Here is a 22,026-nt window from a genome sequence, read left to right on the forward strand (position 1 = left end):
ACTGATTCCTGAAAGAGCCCTATAGAAAGTGAAAAAGAATACTGTATGCATACATAGTATCAATTCTCAAAAGCTAAAAACTTACCAGCTGTTTAAGTAAACTAGGGCAGAACTTCACAAAATATTGCTGTCTAGGGGGATATTCTCTATTACAGACCAGGATGTGGATGCATTTTGTAGATCTAAGGTTAACAGTTTCTCTATTACAGACCAGGATGTGGATGCATTTTGTAGATCTAAGGTTAACAGTTTCTAGAACATTGTCAGGAATAAAATTAATTCTAAATAATCTTAAGGTTCTGACATACAAGAAAATTTCTCAAAGTAACTTAGATTTGTAAGGTATTCTCCAACTGCCTATGTTAGCATTTAGAAGGAAGCAAAATGAAGAGAAGTTAGTAAGTGTTGAAATTCATGTTTCTCAATCTTCAAATTAAAGACCTTTGTACAACCAAAAGAAAACTGCAGGCATATTGGAAGACCAGCCAGAAGAAACTTGGTAATTTTTAAAGCAAGTTAGAAGTATAGAAGATGAAATTTTGATGACTACATGCAGTATATTTTAATATGGTTACAGCATGTGGTTGAAAGTAGTTTTTATATCCTTGGTAAAATATCACCTTTTAAATTAGATTCTTCATGAAATAATGATTTTAGGTAATGCACTATTGTATAATATTGTTCACATTATAGTTTATATTTGTGAAGAAATAGTTTATATTTCTTCTTTATATACCCCAAAGTTATTATAAATCACACAGAAATTTGATAAGATCTTACTTTGGGGGGAGAAGGGGATCTAAGGTAAAATCACCTGAACTGTTAGACTTAGGTCAATTGTATATATTTCAGTAGTCCAAGTAATTATCCAATTTGTGACAAAAACAACATATCTTTGTATATAAAAAAACTAAAAAAAGCATAAGATTAATGGGGTAGATTTTTGTTTTCTTATTAAATATATAGTTGGAATTTATATAGGTAGATGTTGTGGCCAGCAGGGAATAATTCAGTTTTCCTGAGGTGTTTTCTGGTGGTATCATTGTAGCTTTTGGGATAACAAATGGAGCTTTATTATCATTTCTTCTGCTGCAGTAAAGCTTTCATTTGAATGTGGTCCCTATGATTCATACCACAAAAAGCAATCGCCAATCAAAGAAAATCAGAAATGAATGACTGGAGAAACATACCAAATATTTAAATATGTAAGATGGTTTGGCAGCCATGCCTAAAATTTGAAGAATGTTGAATTCAAAAATTATTTAATTATAGGTTAAAAGAAGACAAGTGCTTTCACATCTAAGTGATTAAGCATTATCTTAATCCATTAAGATTTCCATAATAAAATATCATCAACTCAATGACTTATAAACAACAGAAATTTAATTCTTTTAGTTCTGGGGGCTGAGAAGTTCAAGCTGATTCTGGGCAGATAAGGTGACTGGTGAGGGCCTGCTTCCCAGTTCACTGCATCCTGTCATGGTAGAAGGAGCTGACATCTCTTTGGGGCCTCTTTTATAAGTAGCCCTCTTGATTGAATCACCTTTCAAGAGCTTCTCCTCCAAATATTATTATGGATTAGATTTGCACTAATGATTTTTTTTGGTGGCATGGGAAGCACAAACATTGAGCCTATACCAACAATTTATTATTTGATGTAGCAAAAATAAAGAAGTTTTTCATATGATATATTACTGTATTTTATTTTTACATTTAAGCCTTATAAATTTGAATGTAAGGCCCAGTCCATATTCATGTCAGTCATTTTTTATTATTTAAAGGGTCTATGTGTTCTGTGTAAAGTGTGATAAATAGGGAAAAGACAACTGAGTATTTGTGTTGTCATCAAGGAGGATTTTACTGCATTTTGATCAATTCTGCTCTTCACCAACAAAGATCTCCTCAGTAGAATTCTTATGAATCTTCAAACCTTTATTTTTCATTAAAAACCCATGTCATTGGGAAGATAAAATGAAACTGGATGAAAGATGATACTTGCTATTTCTCTGTGTTGAATTCAATTCACCTTTGACACATTTTTATTTAAAGTTTATGTTTTGACTATTCTATAAAAAGTAAGAAATAATTCAAGAAAAAAGTAGTACCATCACACGTTTCCACCAAAATATATTTAAAAAGACATTAATGGTATTTCAGGTTTAACATACCCTGACTACTGCAATTTAGCATTAATTCTACTTTTATTTTCCTGGTAAATGAGGCAAAAATAGCACTATGTTGACTTATGTAGCAATTATGATCTAATGAATGAAAGAATGTAAGTTTATTTCATATAAGATTTGTTTTTCTTGGTCATTTATGAAAATAATTTAGTATATTCTGACCTTTTTTACTTAGGAGATTTTCGATAACATGATAAACAATATTTACCTTCAATCATAGCTTTGCAAGTTGCAAAAGCATCATTAAAGTGAATATCCCTTAGATTCACATTCTATTTTTAAAGTAACAGCAATAACAACATACGCACTTGCACAGACACACAGAAAAGGAACATCAATTAAATATTAATCCACTATGACACTGAATTTTGTGTGAAGAGACATTATTTCTTTTTGATTACATAAAAACATAATAATAATGTAGTGGGTATAATGAAAGATCAGCTTAGACATTCTACCCTCTTTCTCAATATCAGGTGTTTCAAAAACATAAATTGAAATAACTCATCAGTGTTTTCTCCTACTGAAATTAACGAACAACCAGATTTTAGGAGGTAGAAACTCTTTATTCAGTAATTAGAGAGTCAGATGTGTACTTGCTTACAGAGCTTTCAGATCCCCATTCTCCCTCACAATTAAAAAAAGTCTACTGTCTCTCAACTCACATGGCACATATTAAAGGCTTATTTTATGGAGAACTTTTGTTTGTGAAATGGGAGACATTTCACAAACAAATGAAAACAATTGGACACAATTGAGGGCCAGGATTATCCCAGTGAATTCTGAGATCAGATAAAAGTTATATTCTGTATGTTTTACCTGTCAGCAGCAAATAGAAGTATCTTACCTAGGGAATCAGGTCAAGCCAAATAGAAAGGTCAAAAAACACAGACACAAAGGGATTATCTAATTCACTAATCCAGCTAGATTACCATGAACTCACAAAATAAAGAATCTTGCACAGAATTCCCCATATATTGTTCCCTTAATCTTTAAATATGAGAAGATAACAAAAATTTCATGCTATCTCAGGAAAACTTTTTTTTTATGGAGGGTGGGGGCAGTTACTAGGTATTGAACTCAGGGGCACTCAACCACTGAGCCGCATCCCCAGCCCTTTTTGTATTTTATTTAGAGATAGGGTCTCACTGAGTTGCTTAGTGCCTCACTCTTCCTGAGGCTGGCTTTGAACTCATGATTCAGGAAGACTTCTAATATTAAAATATAGATACCAAAATAAACAATCAGGAATGGGAAATATTGTAAGTAAGATGGACCACTGAGAAAGGATAAAAATTAAATTTATAAGATAAAAAACCTACTTTTATGATATTTAATAAAAAGAAATAGATATGTATTTATAACAGTAACATTGCTAATAATAACCTCAAATTTGAAACAATAAATGTTCTTGTATCCATATAAGAGAATTCTGTTTAGAAACATAAACTGCTTACATGAACCTCAAAAACATATGCTAACTGAAAGACAGACAGGAGAGATCAATATTACATAATTTCATTCATAGGATGCCCATAAAAGGCAAATGTATCAAGACAAAAAGTATATTAGTTACTTACCCTGGTTTTGAGTACTGTGATTTCTTTGCTCAGTTCACATTGGCTACTAACCTTATAGACCTAGAAATAAGATACTAACTGTGTTGGTTAGCTTTTGCCACTGTGATTCAAAGACCTGATAAGAACAATTTTAGTGGAGGAAAAATTTATTTAGGCTCCCAGGTTCAGAGGTCTCAATCCATAGATGACCAGCCTCATTGCTCTGGACCAATACAAGTCAGAACATCATGGCAGAAAGGTGTGGAGGAAGAAAGAGGCTTAAGACAGCCAGGAAGCAGAGAGAGTACTCTCGCTCATCAGGGACAAAATATAAACTTCAAGGGCACACCCCCAATGACCTACCTCCTCAAGCCATGCCCTACCTACAATTACCATCCACTTAATCCATTTATAAGATTAATGCACTGGTTAGGTTAAGGTTCTAATAACCTAGTCATTTCATCTCTAACTTTTCTTGCATCCTCTAACAGATGAACTTTTGGGGGATACCTTATATCTAAACCATAACACTATTTTTCTCATTCTAATTAATAAAAACAAAACCTGATTCATAGAGACTGCTGCCAAGTATTTCCTTGTACAAGCAATGCGTCCACATTCTTATTAAAAGCTTTTCTCATAAACATTATATCAGAATAATGTGCTGAAACTAGTGCACTTAGTCAATCAACATCCCTAATACTATCCCTAGGACCAATAATAAAATTGTGCTTAGTACCAGAAATTATTCAAGGCACTTCACTTATGTGAAGCAGAGGGAAGTCAGGGGAATGAAAATGAACAGTTAATGGACAAGTGGAACTTATTAGCATGATGGGAATAATCTAGAACTGATTTATGGTGGTTTGCACAATTTGGTAGGTTAACCAAAATAACCTTGAATTTAATACTTGAAATTTTTGAGTTACATCATATGCCCAATGTGTTTTAGTAAAGTTATGTATTTAAAAAGCCACAATTAATGTTACTAGAAAAATAATGTTATGTGAATGAAAATAAACAGGAAATATATTTTTAAAGAAACATAGTTGTAATAGAATACTGGAGAATTAAAAATATAGTAGAAGTGAAAAAAGTTTATTATTTTATATTAGAGAAATTGCTAACAGTGTAAAGTTAAGAATTCAAGACATGGGAAACAGTAAAGATTAAATTATAGAGCTAATCCAAGTAGTCTAAGATTTAAATTACAAAATTTCCAAAACAGAAAATGTAGCAAAATTGAAGAAATATCAGTGTAAATTTCAAAAATAATCCCAGAATTGAAATGTGATAATTACCACATGAGAATCATCACTAAGTGCCATTAGCAATAAGTTAAAAATACTTATATTGAGATACATCAACACAAAAATTTCAAAACAGTGCAGGAAAAAAGAGGATTATAAAAGCATCCAGAAAAATGAGGTAGGAGGCTGGGGGATAGGTCACATTCCACTCAGCATTTGGGATTTCTCAACAGCAGTACTACAAGCCAAAAGACAATGGAACAAGGGCTTCAAGATTTGAAAGGAATATTGTTTTTAAACTAGAAATCTGTGCTCAGTTAACACTATCAAATTTGCTTAGGAGTAGAATAAATCATATTTCAAATATGCCGAGTCTCTAAAAATATCCTCTCTTGTGAGCTTTCTACGAAAATGACTCCCAACAAAATCAATGTGTAAACTTGGAAATTAATCATCTTGTGCAGGAAACCAAACATTTTATGGAAACTAGGGGGTAAAAATGAGTCCAAGAGAATTCCCAGGATGTTTAAAACCACTAGAAATAAAGGGAAACTAGGGAAGGCCAGAAGGCTTCAGGGAGATTTTTTTAGGAAGATGAAATCTGCAGAATACCTAATGCATCTTACATTTTTTTTAAGATTAGGCAATTGTCAAAGAGTTCAGAATGAATTATTGTTAAGTACATATTTAAAAAATATATTTTGTAATATAATTTTGATTATAATTATTTATGATAATTGTCTTACTTTAAACAATTATTAACTCTAGAAATATAACATCTCTATCAACAATAAAAGTATGCAAGAAATAAATACTAATCATATTTTATTTATCTCATCTGTTGATTGTTGTTAGTCATAATACATTGTGAATTTTGATTCAGCCAAAATGATTAAGATGTCAGTGTCTATAGATTGCAGGTATGTGTGAAAAAGACTATTAATACCTCTTTTTTTCAAAATGAGAATTCAATAGATTAAAACAAAAACTGAAAAAAAAATAAAGACAAAGAAACAACTTTAAAGCATTTTATATAGAAATAAAAGTAGAGACAAACATATCTGGCTAAAAAATACAAAACAGATTAAATCTTCTGAGATGGAAATAAGAGAAATTACTGTAGTTTCCACTGTTTTTCAAAATAAATCATAACATTCTCTGACTAAACTATGCATTTATAACTGATAGTACTACAAATAAAGTAACTGGCATAAAATAGTGATGCTAGACTATTGATTATTTCTTCAGTTCATAGTTCTGAGTGGTTAAATTCTAGTCTTTCAATGAAGAGCTTTTATTTAATGTCAACATTTCATGTAAGAATCTAGTAGGGGTAAATGAATATGAAAACTAGGCATCGCTTTCCTTGCACTTTAAAGGTAGACCCAGGTTTGCATGCAATATCACTTTATAGTCTTCAGTATTATAGTATGTTAAATGTTGAGTTAGAAAATATATCATAAGTCATGTGTCTATTTGGCTGTGCTGAAGAGTACTGAGTAGTTTAATAGAGAGGTTTAAAAAGACAAATGATGATAAGGAATATTCAGAGCAAATCCTACAAAATTTATAAAAGTACTGGAATTTTATCTGTTTTTTTTCCCCTATTGGTCTATAAATTGGTGAAGAAAAGTTAACACATAAACAGAGGGTAAAGTAGGAATGTAGACAGTGACTGGAAAACCAGTCTATAAAGAACAGGGTACAAATGAATCTGTTGATACCAGTAACATATCAACATGCCTGGAGAACTTATAACCATATGTGTTTTTACTTAAGGGAATTTTTGCAAACATCAGATTCTCCTAGACTCTCCTGGTTCAAAAAACAAATATCAGGAAACACAAGGACTCATGTTTATTTTAGGGGATAAGGTAAAACCATATTTATCTCCACCACTCTTTACCTCTTTAAAAACAATTCTGAAATCCCTAAAGAGATCACAAACTCATTTAGTGGCAAAGGTTTTTTTTTTTTGGGGGGGGGGCGGGGGTGAGGGGTAATCACAGATTGAACCCAGGGGCACTCAACCACTGAGCCACATCCCCAGCCCTATTTTGTATTTTATTAGAGACAGGGTCTCACTGAGTTGCCTAGTGCCTCCCAAAATTGCTGACGCTGGCTTTGAATTTGTGATCCTCCTTCCTCTGCCTCCTGAGCCTCTGTGATTACAGCTGAGCGCTACCACGCCTGGGACCTTAGTGGCAAAGTTTTATCTGAACCATTATCAGATTACTTAAGTTTACTTATTCCAATTACAGAGGATATTTATACTTTTCATTGTAGGACTCCTAATGTTTTCATGTTTTCTCCATTGGGGCAGCATATGATACACTAACTTGTATCCAAAATCTGAAAAATTCTGAATTAACATACTTATCCCTGTGGTTTTCGGATAAGAAAAGGTGAAGGTTCATTTGCCTCTAGTTTTACATTATACTAAAAATCACATTTGCTTGAAGTATACTATAATCAGTGAAAATTTTACTAAAAAAAGAGAAACAATTCATTTGAAATCATTTTTATAGCACCAACATCTTTTATAGAGTACCCAATAAATTTGTAAATCTTTATGTTGCCTTGATTATTGATCACCATTATAACCAATAAATAGCCTTAAAGAATCTGCCTAGTGGTCACTTATTAGGAAAGTAGGCTTGCAGGTATAAACAAAGACCTCTATTGTATTTTGCTTTGACCAAAGAGAAAATGAAGAGATTCCATTGAAATCTGCCTCTTGAATATTGTGATTTAAGTCCTATTTTAGGAGATCAAAATAGCTTTCTGGACTGTGGAAGTCCCTTAGAAACTATGCAGCTCAACAATCTTTATTTTAACTACTATTAATTTGTAATTTTGACCCAATTATTTTCTGGACCATTTGTGCTAATAAATATCAAAATGTATGTGAAAAGAATGTACTTAGTGGAATAGTCGCTGACAGGGCAATCTGTCAATCATGTACTCCTTACTATTAAAATAGAAATTGACATTTAAGTATTTTATTAAATTCTTTCTTTCTTTTTTTTCTAAATTCTTGCTACCTATTTTTGGTTATCATTGACTAAATTTTTTTTTCCCCCTTGTGGCCAATGTGTCAAGAATTCTGGTATAAATAATGCAAGTAGGCAACAATCAAATGTTTTATTATGTATTTTTATATTTGCAATTAGTAGATAATGCTAGATAATGATTAGATGGGTTATATTACATCAGAGAATAGAGTTAAACATTTTACTTCTTCCTATTTAAAAATAAATATAATTAGCCAGGCCCAGTGGCACATGCCTGTAATGCCAGTGACTCAGGAGGCTAAGGCAGGAGGATTGCAAGTTCAAAGCCAGCCTCAGCACCAGTGAGATGCCAAGCACCTCAGTGAGACCCTGTCTCTAAATAAAGTACAAAATAGGGCTTGGGGTGTGGCTCAGTGGTTCAGTGCCCCCTGAGTTCAATGATATCCCCCCCAAAAAAGAATATAATTTTATTCATTAGAATTATTCCTAAGCACGAATTTTAAAATGCCTAAATAATTCACTATTATAAGTTGATTGGAAAGATTGATTTTTAGACTCTGAATATATAATTCAGAATCATATTTATATGTAAGAGAAAAAAATCAATCTTTGCTATAAGATTCAAAATTAAAATTACTAGCACAGATACCAATACCAATAATGATTATTGAATGTAAATGATTATGTCCAGTACTCTGTTCTAGATATGGTAGCTCCATAATATATTTTTTATTATTTTCTCCTACAAGTACCACTTTTTCTTTCTAACAAATTTGAAAACACAATGTTAGAAAATAAAAATAACTTGAAAACAACAAATCTTTGGTAAACATTAAAAATAACAGCTTATTCTTCATCCCCCTTTCCTCAAAAACCCTATGATAGATAAGCACATAATTAGATTATTTAGTATCATGTGGGTATGTCATATTGTGTCTGCTCATGATTGTTTCATGTATGTATTGTTAAGTCATTGTCTAAATTGTATTTTGTGTGTTTCTTTTTTTTCCCTCTGTGTCAGTCTCGAGAAATAGCATCACAAGTAAGTACCTTCTGTTTGTCTCTTTTTCCTAAATTGTTTAATATATGAATTCAAAACGATTAAAGGAACAGAACATTAAAGGATGAATTTGGTATTTCAGAGTAAAAATAAAATATATCATACTGAAGTGTGTTCTCTTCAAGATAGTATTTAGATTTTCCCTAAAGGAATGAAAGTTAATGTTACCATTCATCCTCAAATAATTTGTATGCATTAGTTCAGTTTGGATTTTTTCAGATTATCAATATATCAAAACTCTACCTGCTTGACTAACAACTGAGAAACCAATGAACATAATGTTTTTAAAAGCCCACAACTTTAGTAGTTTTGTTTATTAAATTGACTGTATAGGCAGAATTGTGCCTTAATAATTAACAGATGTTCATCTTTCACAATTTCAGGGCTAGCCTAAATTGAATTTGAGGAACAAATTAATGTTTTGAAAAAATATTGAGGTTGAAAAAAGAAAATTTACTATTTTTCCTCATTTTTGCTATTTTAAAGATTAAATTCTAAAGTGGATTTATGTTTTAATATTTTGTACTAATTAAAATTAATGAAAGCTATTTCAAGATGCAATTATAGTTCTTAAAGTGGTTCAAAAATTAGTGTTCCTTTCCTTTTCAAATGCTTGATATTAAACAGATCCTTCTCTCACCGCAATGGAGAACCCTGATGCTATTCTTAGTACAAGCACTGATGAGACATAAAAGCATACAGAATACAGACATGAATTTTAGAAGCTGTTTTACCTAATTGAAGTATCTAAGAATAGTCTTAAGAATATTTTTGTGGTGAGACTATTTAAATTGACTGTTAGCAAATTTTGAGCACATTATGCATTATTATTAACTGTAGTTACCATGCTGTGTGTTAGGTCTCCAACACAAACTGAAAGATTATTCCTTTGACCAACATCTCCTCTTTCCCCACACCTCTTCATACCTGATAAGAAAACATCTACTCTTTTTTTTTATGAGTTCAACATTTTTAGAGAAGGAAAACATGGGTGAAACCAAATGACATCTGCTGCGTGGAATAAGCCAGAAAGCAAATATTATTACCATTTTTAAAAAAGCAAACTGAGACTCAGGCATTTCTCAAGGCACATAGGCATTTCCTAAGAAGTGCCAGATCTGGATTCAGAATTGATTAGTGACACCACAGTTCTAGCCACTTTCTCTTTTCCAGCATCTCTTCTGAGGTCAACAAATGCTTTGTTTGAAATGGGAATTGATGTTTGAGCCCTCAGTGTATATTCACAAAAGCCATATTTACATTGTTTTGGTCTTTCGTTTATATATTAACTCAGAACATTCATCGTGCCTTTTGGTTACAACCAAGACCTCTATGATAGTGGGTAGAAATTTGTGTTTTGAGGCCTAGGTATTCCAATTTCTTAACATAAAGAACAAACTTGTGATCTCCTCCTCCATCATCCTGTTAGTCTTTTCATGTACCAGAATCCTAAGTATATGGGATAATTAAGGCAATTTAATAAAACATTTTAAGCATGTTTCTGAATAACACAACTTAATAGAGTTATAGCTACTTTATGAATAATAAACATTAAATATTACAAATTATCATACAGAAAATTTACTTCTCAGGGTCACCAGTAACTTGTATAACATAGTTGTATAAATGGAAAGCATATGACCCATAATTGAAAACTTCCACAATAGACAATTCTATGGGCTTAAATAAACCAATTATCCCTATTTCTCCTTGTCCTCAGTGTTTCTATAAAAACACATGTGGGAACTGGGGTTGTGGCTCAGTGGTAGGACATTTGCCTTGCATACATGAGACACTGGTTTTGATATTCAGTCTCTGCATTAAAAAATGACAAAATCATAGAATTTACAGGGAAATGGATGGCATTAGAGCAGATTATGCTAAGTGAAGCTAGCCAATCCCTAAAAAACAAATGCCAAATGTCTTCTTTGATATAAGGAGAGTAACTAAGAACAGAGTAGGGTCGAAGAGCATGAGAAGAAGATTAACATTAAACAGGGATGAGAGGTGGGAGGGAAAGGGAGAGAGAAGGGAAAGTGCATGGAAATGGAAGGAGACCCTCAGAGTTATACAAAAGTACATACAAGAGGAAGTGAGGGGAAAGGGAAAAATAATACAAGGGGGACAAATGAATGTCAGTAGAGGGGGCAGAGAGAGAAGAGGCGAGGGGAGGGGAGGGGAGGGGGGATAGTAGAGGATAGGAAAGGCAGCAGAACACAACAGACACTAGTATGGCAATATGTAAATCAATGGATGTGTAACTGATGTGATTCTGCAATCTGTATATGGGGTAAAAATGGGAGCTCATAACCCACTTGAATCAAAGTGTGAAATATGATATATCAAGAATTATGTAATGTTTTGAACAGCCAACAATAAAAAATTAAAAAAAAAATAAAAAGAAAAAAACACATTATGGGATGCACATTAGAAATTAAAATTAAAAAAAAAAAACAACAACTGTCGGGTTCTGTGACACATGCCTGAAATCCCAGTGGTTCAGGAGGCTGAGGCAGGAGGATCACAAGTTCAAAGCCAGCTTCAGCAAAAATTGAGGCACTAAGCCACTCAGTGAGACCCAGTCTCTAAATAAAATACAAAATAGGGTTGCAATGTGGCTCAGTGTTTGAGTGCCCCTGAGTTCAATGGTATCCCCCCAAAATTAAAATAAACTAATACAGCTATTTCATAATAGCCACTAACCATTTTATTCCATGAAAATTACCTCTACCTTGGTTTCATGATACTTGGTTTTTCTATATGTCAATATTCCTGATTTCTAATTTTCCTCCTCCTCACTGCTCCATAGTTTTATATCAGTATCCAACTAAGGATTCTGAGATATAAAACTTGAAATTATATGCTTACTTAAACCCTGTTTTTTATTATTATATCCAATATGCCTTACACTAGAGCTTAATATATATATTTATTGAACTCAGTCACAGATATTCTCAATATGGAATCATCCTTTTCACTTTGCATAAACTCCATCTTGTGCAATTTTATTTATATTGCCTATGTCAATACTGTTTGTCCTTAACTGCTACTTTACCCTTACTATATATGTTAATGTTTATGGGCATATACCTTCTCTTTCTTCATGGATTACAATCTGTTAAGAGGGAGAGGCATTTAGAGTATAGTTTATTTAATACCTAGAACTATATCTGAGTATATTAAATGGGTGTAGTTCAGAGGAGAAACGTTTTGATAATCCCACAGAGACAGAATGGAGGCCCCCACCCAAAATTTGGTTCTGATGATGTCACATATGTGAAAAGACGGTCTGATGAGACTTTTGGAGAATAAGGTGGGCTCTCCCATTAATGGTTTAGGGGAGCAGAGAGCATGAAATACCTTGGTTTTTATTGTGATTGGGGAGGGGATGGATAAGGTTTACTATGCAGAGGGAATATAAACTGCACACTGGCATGAAATTTTTGATGACTTATACATGCCTATCTTTAGTAACAATTTAAACTTGTTAAAGTAACCTGTAACTTGTAATTATGGTTGGCATGGAGATGGAAGTTTCTTAGAATTCTTTGTCTAATAGCCCTGTGTTGTATATTAGAGAGAAGTTATGTGTATATTGGTCAGCGTAAATATGGGACATCAGGAATTATGAAGGTTATAAGGAGTGTTTTAAAGAGTCTTTTATTGTGGCATTAGTGTGTGAAAAGATACGTGACCTTGAATTTAATTTCCTATATCTATGAGTCAGGAGATTTGCAGAGATCTTGACCTCACAGTAGGCAATCTGTTTGCTTTCATCAGCTAGGCCAAATAGCCAGACCACAGACAATAGCCCAGAAGTCTATAAAAATGTGTGAATGAAGCCTACTATTATCTAAGACATCTGCTGCTAATATGATTCTCTGAAAGTTTGACCCATCCGTGCTGATCTTTTAGTCCTGTCCTTTATTAGCGATGTGATTTTCCTGCAAGTTTTATCATATTTAATAGTAATACTGTCATCTATACAATGCCCACTAAATTGATTCCAAGAAACTCCCTAAGTAGACAAAGGATCTGAGATAAGGATGACCTGTTCATCATCACTGTGGCATCCAACAAAGCAGCCCTTCCTGTAGGTGGAACAAGTTTGGCCCTTTTCTGTAGGTCCATTTTCCTTTTATCAAGCAGAGCTTGGTGGCCATGCTGAACTTTCAGGGTGCTAAAGCATAATGAGCCACTGAGTGCATACATCTTTGAAGGGCTTAAATTTTATATTGGATAGTCAGAAGGTCCTGTGGTCCTATTTAGTCAAAGTGATTCTCAGTGTCAAAGATTTAACCTAATTCAATTTATTATTCATTGCATCAGAACATCTATGCCTACTATGGAGTATTTTAGGACCATGATCAATTCATACAGTGCAATTGTCCTGATGGTCAAGGTGAGATATATCTACTGATCTTCCCCGCCCCCACCCCCGGGATTTGAACCCAGGGGTATTTAGCCACTGAGTCATATCCTCAGCCCTTTTAAAAAATACTTTATTTAGAGACAGGGTCTCACTGCTGAGCCTGCTTTAAACTTGCAATCCACCTGGCTCAGCCTACTGAGCCACTGGGATTATTAGCCACCACACCTGGCTAGTCTTTTACTTTATATTTAAAAAGCCTCCTCCCCCACCTCCCAGTAATATAGAAATTATCTTAATTTTAGTGCACATTACAAATTTAAGGAACTTTCTTTAAATTTAGTGGTGTCTCCATTCAAAACAGCAATTTGTGCCATAAGTTAAGGCTCTGAAGATTTGCCTTCAGATGGAGATGATAAAGTTGTAATTTGGAACCCATGTTGTAGAGGCAAAAATCACTTGTCTCCCTCTTTTTATGTTATAAATTCTATTAGGAAATTAAGAGTCTCGAAGTGGAATAAATGACCTCCACTTTGTGCATTTTTTGTTTTTGGTTCCATTTTTTGTTTCCTCTTTTGAATCTGTTTTTGTTGTTGCTGCTATTAGTACCTGTTGTTATATATACACTGTGACCTTCTCTCTATTGTGCTCATATTTTTAAGCCTCTTCTCCCGGAGCTTCTCAAATTAGCATGCTCAAATATGGGCCTCTCCAATATCAAAGGTTGCTTTATAAAGTTTAAGTACCCTAGGTTTAAACTGTGTTTAAATTAATGTCTTGATTTTCAGAGTTATAAAATTGAAGTGGGAAGTTAATAGAGATTATACCTAATATAAATAAACCTTATATTTATAGAAGTATATAGACAGAACCAAAAGATACCTAAGAGAACGCAGAGAGGAAGTATGTCATGTTTAGATGCAAAAATGAGGTCAAGATTCAAATAATTTTCTTATTCCACCAAGTAATTAGCTTTTTAAAAAGCTATTGTTTGAACTCAAAATTTTTTTAATGACAATTACACTTTAAAATTTATAGAATTTACAAAACTTTCATGATTTTTTGTTCAATTTTTTGGGAAAATCAGCATAAGTATTAATGTTACTATTTTATAAGAATCTCAGTTGATGTGTTCAAGGACATAAAACATTCACCTGATGTGGTTGAAATGACAGCCTGGTTATTTAATTCCAAATGCAGCATTTTTTAGACTGTATGATTGCTTAATTATTTCTCTAATTCTGAAAATATGTATAAATACAAATATGTAAATACAAAACTATAATTAATCTTGGCTTTGATCATACATTACATGAACATACCCAACTGAACTTTTCCAAATTGATAAAGCATATTTCTGTAGATATTTTTAATTAAAAAGAAAAATCCAGTGGACATAGAATCACTAGCCATGTTAAATGTGGATTTGAATGTAGAAGCTTTGTCAAGTATTCTTATAATTTAACCTTTGTTTAATGGAAAACTTTAGATAGGGATTCTTTTATAAACTGTTATGCTGACACATCTTCAGTAATGTTATTTTCTTCAGCAACAATTTTAAATGTCTTGAATCATAAATCAGATAGCACCATTTTTTTTTAAAGTATCATGAAGCCTATAAAACCTTTCTTAAGGGAGTCATGAATCCAGATTGCAAATAGTCGCTTTCAGACTACTAGGTGAATTGATTTATTTTAAAATACCACTTTGTTCCATAGATTGCTCAATAACCTATGACATGAGTAACTACTCAATAAAAAATTGAGAGGAAGTTGAGTCATTTTGTTGTATGTGTTTAGAAAAAACTGCTAGATACATTTGTGATTCTTACACTTTCTACCTTTCTAAAAACCATAAAGTAACCAGGCTATTTTATGCATAAGAAATATTTTCTTATTTAATGTTTTAGTTCTTGTTTGCAAAGAGATCTTTTAATCTTTTTTTCCATCATTTTAAGTTTAACAGTTACTTGGAAAATTATATGCCTTTAATCAGTTAGGTTTTTATGTGTAAATCAAGGAAACAAGTAGAAAATGACTTCACAAGGGCCTTCATTATGCTAGACCTTAAGTTAAGAGCTCCTTGAACAACCAGAAATTAAGCAGAGCAATGAAGCCTCAAGCTATTTTAAACCTGATGCTGCACTTAGATGTATGTTCTTACCCGTGAGTCCTCGACACACCTGAACTCCATACTTCTGGTGTTTGAAGTGTAAAATATTATGTCAAATAAAATGAAAGCATTTTATGAGTCAAAAAAGTTAATCTTTTAAATTAATAAGAAAATTGCTGGAATAGGTGTATGAAAAACATTAATGTATATTCTTAGACATATTCTATAAAACATATGCAAATGTATTTTCCATTAATATTAATTTCTGATATTTTCACATTAATGATTATGTTAGGCTACTGACAATAAAAATACAAAAAAAAAAGTTAAACCAGATCCTAATTATTCACAGAAATTTTAGAGAATAATCTACAGAAACGGTACAGTATAATAAGCATCCAATTTCACTTTATATACTTTTTCTCTTCTTCAGATTCACTAAACTAAAAATGTAATTATAACACTATGATTTCTTGTGAAATATAGTCAGATTCAGAGAAAACTGCACCAAAAATTTATTCTTTCTCCTTTTAATATCCATTTTCCATGGTTACATCACCCTCATATTTTTTTTCTTTTTATTTTACTCATTTTATTATTCTTTCATAAAACCCCATAAGCCATACAATTAACTAATATTTATTGAGCATTTTCTCTGTCAGGAATCATATTGTATGCTTTTCATGTATTATCTCTTTGATATTCTCAGAAAAAAAAGGTAGGCAAAGTAATAATATAATTGCCATTTTTTAAGATGGGGAAAATGGAATAATCTTAGCATTTGCATGATGTAACCAAGAATACAAGGCTGTTAAGTAATAGAACTGGTATTTAAACCCAGGTCTATCTGAGGCTAGAACCCCTGCTTTTAACTATTCTATCATTCTGATTCTCATTTCAGGAAAAGGTCCTAAGATGAAGTCAGCATTGCATTCTCCCTACTACATTTCAACTAGATCACAATGTCATGTTCAAAACAGAGCACAGATACAAGCAGACAATGAATGACATCAGAAAACTAAATGTATAAATAGACCTCTTTTTAAAACACACACACACATACACACACATTCAGTACCATTAATAGAATAACTAATGTTTATTGAAGTTATTGAAATTATGGATTATAATTTTTATTTTCATATTAATATTATTTTATGTAGAAGTTAGAATTGACATGTTTTCTTTATATATTAATGTATTATATTAATTTTCACAAGACTTCTGTAGGGTTGAAGATGAGTCTTACTATTCTCATTTAATGAGGAGGCTATTCATTTTTGTTATAAAAAGAGATCTGGGAAATATCTCAAGTAGCACTCAAATTTGTGTATCTTAGCTTACAAAAATTGAGTTTACTTTTCATTATGTGATATTGAAAGGATGAAAAAAAGGAATACACATACCAAATATGTGAAGAACAATCTTACATGTTTTTAGTTTTGATTACTTAAAATTAATCCCCAGACTATTCTCATTCCTTTTTTATCTAGTTAAGATGAAATTTACCAAGAGATACTACTTATTTTATGAGTTTATTGAAAAATGTATATGTAGTTCTCAATGATTTTTTATGTAAATCATGGTATTTCCTTCTTTGGAGATTTCAAAATGATGATGAAACTCCATTTAATGTTGTTTAACCAATGTGTTAATAAATTTCATTTCATAATTTGTATGTATACTTTATATCGTGCCGTATATACACATGACCAAGGAGACCCATTTACAAAGACAAGTCATGTTTCAACCCCTGCTTGAAAGAGAAACATATTATTACCCTCCTCTGTAAAATACTTATTAGTTTATTATTTCATCATTTGAATTATAAGTGACATTATATTAACTTAACATTTTGAGTATTTGGTTTGGAGAAATTACTATTTTTACACATTTGTAAGAAATCAAATTATTACTAAAAGAGTTAGAACTACAGTGTCCAAAATCACTTCAAATAAATTTAAAATTATGGTATAACTTTGCAAACAGGTGTTAAATATGAGTGAACTAATATATTTTAATGTCTGGCACAAGTACATATAAATTGCTGAGCAAAGATTGATATGCTTTATTGGTAATATATATTACTCAAGAGTTTGTCTTATACTTCCACAGAAGAGGATTTTCATTATAATATAATGAAATAAATTCTCAAGTAGGTGAGAATAGAGTTAAGACTTATAAAAAAGTATCCATTTTTGCAAGACCAAGGTATTTAAATTTTTTAATGCTTCCACTTAAGTTTTGCTACATAAAATATGATTTATAAAATTTTTAATCAAATAACCTGTCATAAATATATGAACGTTAGATAAATTATTTTGATGTCACTCTAATATAGCACTGTTTCATAACAGAAATGTGGATACATATTTGAATTTTTGTTTGAATTTTAATGTGAGGTAATTTCCTAGCTTGTTACTAAATGAGTTGTATGTAAAGCGTTGACTGAGCCTCTATAATTTATATCTCATTTAAAGAGTTTTATTGGATCTACTTCCTGACCTTACTTAAGTTGGTAATTTAAATTCTATTACTTTGAAAACCAGCAATAAATGTATGTTATAGCTGGAGTATAAGCTTCCATCCAAAGAAGAGAATATAGCAGATTCATGAATGTAGCTCTTAGGTACAACAGAATTTAGGAAGCTGTTCATTTGCATGTGTATGCTTTTAGGAAGTCAGTCTTTCTGCTTTGATGGGTGTTGCATTTCATATGACTCCCTGGTATGGTGTTGAAAGAGTAACTTTTACTTGTGGAGGAGAGACTCTTACAGTAAAAATCGGATTTGGTAGTAAAAGAATAAGTCAGTATAGGCATTGTGAGTTTGTTCATAGTTTTTCTCTCCTGTGGAGAATAAACTAGTTTAAGTTTTAGTTGTGATTCTACAAAGCATTTGTGAAATATTACTATTTACAACACACTTTTACTTAGAATGTTTCCTGAAATGTTTTAGTATTTTAATCAGAAAAGCATTTTATATGGTAAATAATGAAGCAGGAGTTTAAAAATGCATTTTTTGTCTTCTCCTGGGGTATATGAGTTTTAAAAAATCCTCATTTTATAAAATTTATGCGAGTGTCACCTTTAGAAAGAGCAATAATTAAAAAGTTCAGATATTAATAATTCCAATAAAACAACTTTTGTAAAAGTCATTTAAATTGCATATTAAATACTTTTAGAAGATTTAGAAAATTCTCCTACAAGGACTATATTTGAATGCAGTAATAAAATAACTAGGTTTTTTGTTTTTGTATTTCAAGCAACTGCATACCAGCTGTCTTTTGTAACTAAAAAACACGTTGGGGGAAAAAATAAATCTTTTCACAAAAACTTCTATTGGAAGTTGTAGATATTTTATGTAGTTCATAACTAAGTTCAAGAAAATATACTTTCTGTAATGCTTTTAGTGACAATTAGAATCAATGATTATGCTTTTGCTCTTTTTACAGAAACTCTCATGAGTAAATACATCACTGTGCCAAGATTTAACAAATTAATCTTATTTCAATGCCAGGCAATGATCATTCCTAAAATGTCTAATTATTGATATTCATCTTCTTTAAAGTCCCAAATATCTATCAGTGTGGAAGATTGGGAAGACACCAAAGACTCCAAAGAGCAAGGCCACCACCGAAGTAACCACCGCAACTCCACCTCCAGTGACCAGTCAGACCACCCCTTGCTGCGGAGAAAGAGCATGCAGTGGGCCCGGAGGCTAAGCAGAAAGGGTCCCAAGCACTCTGGTAAAACAGCTGAAAAAATAACCCAGCAGCGACTGAACCTCTACAGAAGGTCAGAAAGACAAGAGTTGGCTGAACTTGTGAAAAATAGAATGAAACACTTGGGTCTTTCTACAGTGGGATATGGTATGCTCTTTAAAACTATATGGACTTGTGATTTCTTGCCATTAATAGTTATCAAGTTGATTCTAATTTAGTAAAGAATTACATTTTTGTTTGACAGTTCAGTTCATGGGGACTAGTGACACATACCTAATTTCCTATGGAAAATGTAACTGATAATAATGAAAGTAAAATGCTAAAAATCTTAGGTATTTATTAGGTTCACTGGGCATTATTCTGAACCCATTATATTACCTTGATTTTAATTTTTACAAAAATTCTGAGTCTACTCTGTTTCCATTTTAGAGGTTAAAAAAAATTAAGTAACTTGCTAATTCACTTGTTAATAGCACACATTTATATCTAAGTCTTTCTAGCTCGAAAGTTTTCCTCATACAACCACACACACATTTTCTCATGTCTCCTGAGGTAACATGAATAGGCAAGTGACTGTAGCAGTCATAGATGAATCATAATGTTCTTATGAATTGTGTTTAAAATTCTTGTGGTAACAGAAACAAAGTTTTCAAAATCTTTACTTTTTAAGCTTAAATAATGCTTTGTCTCATGTACTACAATTGGTCTTGATTGTTGGGTTTCTATGTTGATCTGTGATTATCAAACAGACCACATAGAAAAGCTTAAATAAATACTGCAGTGATAACTTCAAATATATCATTTATTACTGTGTGAAATTTATTTTAAAAGAAATTTGGTCAACTCAGAAAAATCCAATGATAAATAAGGCTTTTATTTACATATACCTTGGTTAAACCAGGAGCCAAGATATTGTCAATATCATTTATTAAAACTGCAACTTGAGACAGTGTTCATAGGGAGAAATTTTAATCCTTGAATTAGAGTTTAAGAGAAGTGGCCAATATTTATTTGAACAAAGAAAAAACCGTACTGAGCCATGTGTATTTTCATACCCTCATATCTGAACAGACTGGTGCTTCATTTTTACCCTTGAAGAAACTGAAGATCTGACTGAGGACACACAGTTGAAATGTGTTGGAGTTAGGATTCCATATTCAGTTGAAATTCATAATAATATTTCACTTATTTAAATGAAGTACAGATTTATCTGTGGTCAATAATTTTAATATAACCACATTTAGTGCCTTACATTAAGAAGTAAATGAAAAGAAAACAATAGTCCTCATATTAGAAATTCACTAATAGCTATTTGCCAATTTGATGATATTAAGTATGATTAAATTTTTATAGGATAAAATCCTATATTTATGTATCAGCTAAGATTAAGCTACTTTTTCTTTCAATGAGAAGTTCTAGTAAATGATTGCTTGTCCAAGTTCCAGGTGTGTTTCAAGAGTAGTATTACCTCATGCTGGTCCTGTAAGCAGTGTGGCAGAAACAGTTTGATTCTTAGAGACATAAAAATGCATGACCTGAATGCAATAGGAGAATCATTAGGAAAAATATTACGCTTCTGCAAATGGAACTTTCAACAGGCACCTTGGACTTTTTAATCCTCTATAATTTATTTCTATTATAATTTGCTAATTTTATGCTCAATAATTCTTACAGAATGGAAGAGATTCTGTCCACATTTTTCTTTCTTTCGTCCTTACTCTCTCCCCTCCATCAGTCCATCATAGACACATTAATCAATTCTACACTCATGCACTAAACACCTGTAATTCGACAGTTGTTATAAAAACCGCATTGAGAATCTGACATATCATGGGCTTCTAGACTTTTCCACTTATTTGTAATTCACAATAATTTACCCATTTGACAGCCCATTGGATGGCTGACTCAGTATCTGTAACTGTTCTAAGCACTGGAATAGAACAATATATATTCTGACAAGACCTTGGCATTTATAAAGCTCATATTCTAATATCAGGCCAGAAAATTTCTTTCCTCTCTGGACCCATTTTCTCATCTGTGAAGCAAAAAGAATAATAATATCTTTATTTTAGTTTTGTTTTAAGGGACATGGGATAATGATAAACAAAAAGCTTAGCTCAGCTATGGCTTTCACCAACTAAAATAACTATACTGCATATTTGTTTAATTACTATATTTATGACTGAACTTTACACACAAAAGTAAGAGATTGGGGCCCACCTCCATAGAAAAAAAATGTTTTGCCTCTTTGGTGGCTTTGTTTTACCCACAAGACATAACATGACTTTGTTTAAGCAGGCCTGGCTGCTTGGCACAATTAAACAGATTACTTTGACTCAATGGATATAGGATGTTAAGGAGTGGAAAAGTGAAGAATCAAAAGAAAATTCTTTGGGCTCTAGTTGGAACCGCTGAGTGTGCAATAGTGATAGTGACAGAGATATATTTACAACATATATTTTGGACGGAAGATAATGCATTTAATTTGAGTGATAGAAAATTACTAATGGAGTGAATCTGTTAAAAATCTGGATTTTCTTTTTTTCGTTTGGTGTTCAAGACAGAGAAATACAATGTATACATATGCTACAGTTTGTATTCATGAGCATATAGATTTTAATTAAAGCTGTTAGGAGTAGATGAAATAACCCGCACGTTAAGGACTATTAGAGAATCTCAAACACCCACGTTTTTTTAAATGTTAAGGGAAAATGAGTCTAGAACTTATTTTCCCCAAAAAATATGCTGTAGTATAA

The 22,026-nt window shown here is 32.0% G+C and overlaps 1 protein-coding gene across 3 annotated transcripts in view; it reads left to right on the forward strand.

The window, feature by feature from the left end:
* Positions 1–22,026, forward strand: part of Kcnt2 (potassium sodium-activated channel subfamily T member 2) — a 360,854-nt gene that overhangs the window by 318,965 nt on the left and 19,863 nt on the right. For 2 of the 3 annotated variants that reach the window (XM_027948819.2, XM_027948820.2), the window contains one exon: positions 19,117–19,417. In XM_027948819.2, coding sequence (XP_027804620.1) covers positions 19,117–19,417 — 301 coding nt within the window. Of the gene's footprint in view, positions 1–9,027; positions 9,049–19,116; positions 19,418–22,026 lie in introns of all 3 variants that reach the window. The other variant, XM_027948821.2, reaches the window with a different exon arrangement.

The sequence above is a fragment of the Marmota flaviventris genome, chromosome 12 (assembly GCF_047511675.1).
Source record: "Marmota flaviventris isolate mMarFla1 chromosome 12, mMarFla1.hap1, whole genome shotgun sequence".
NCBI lineage: Eukaryota > Metazoa > Chordata > Mammalia > Rodentia > Sciuridae > Marmota > Marmota flaviventris.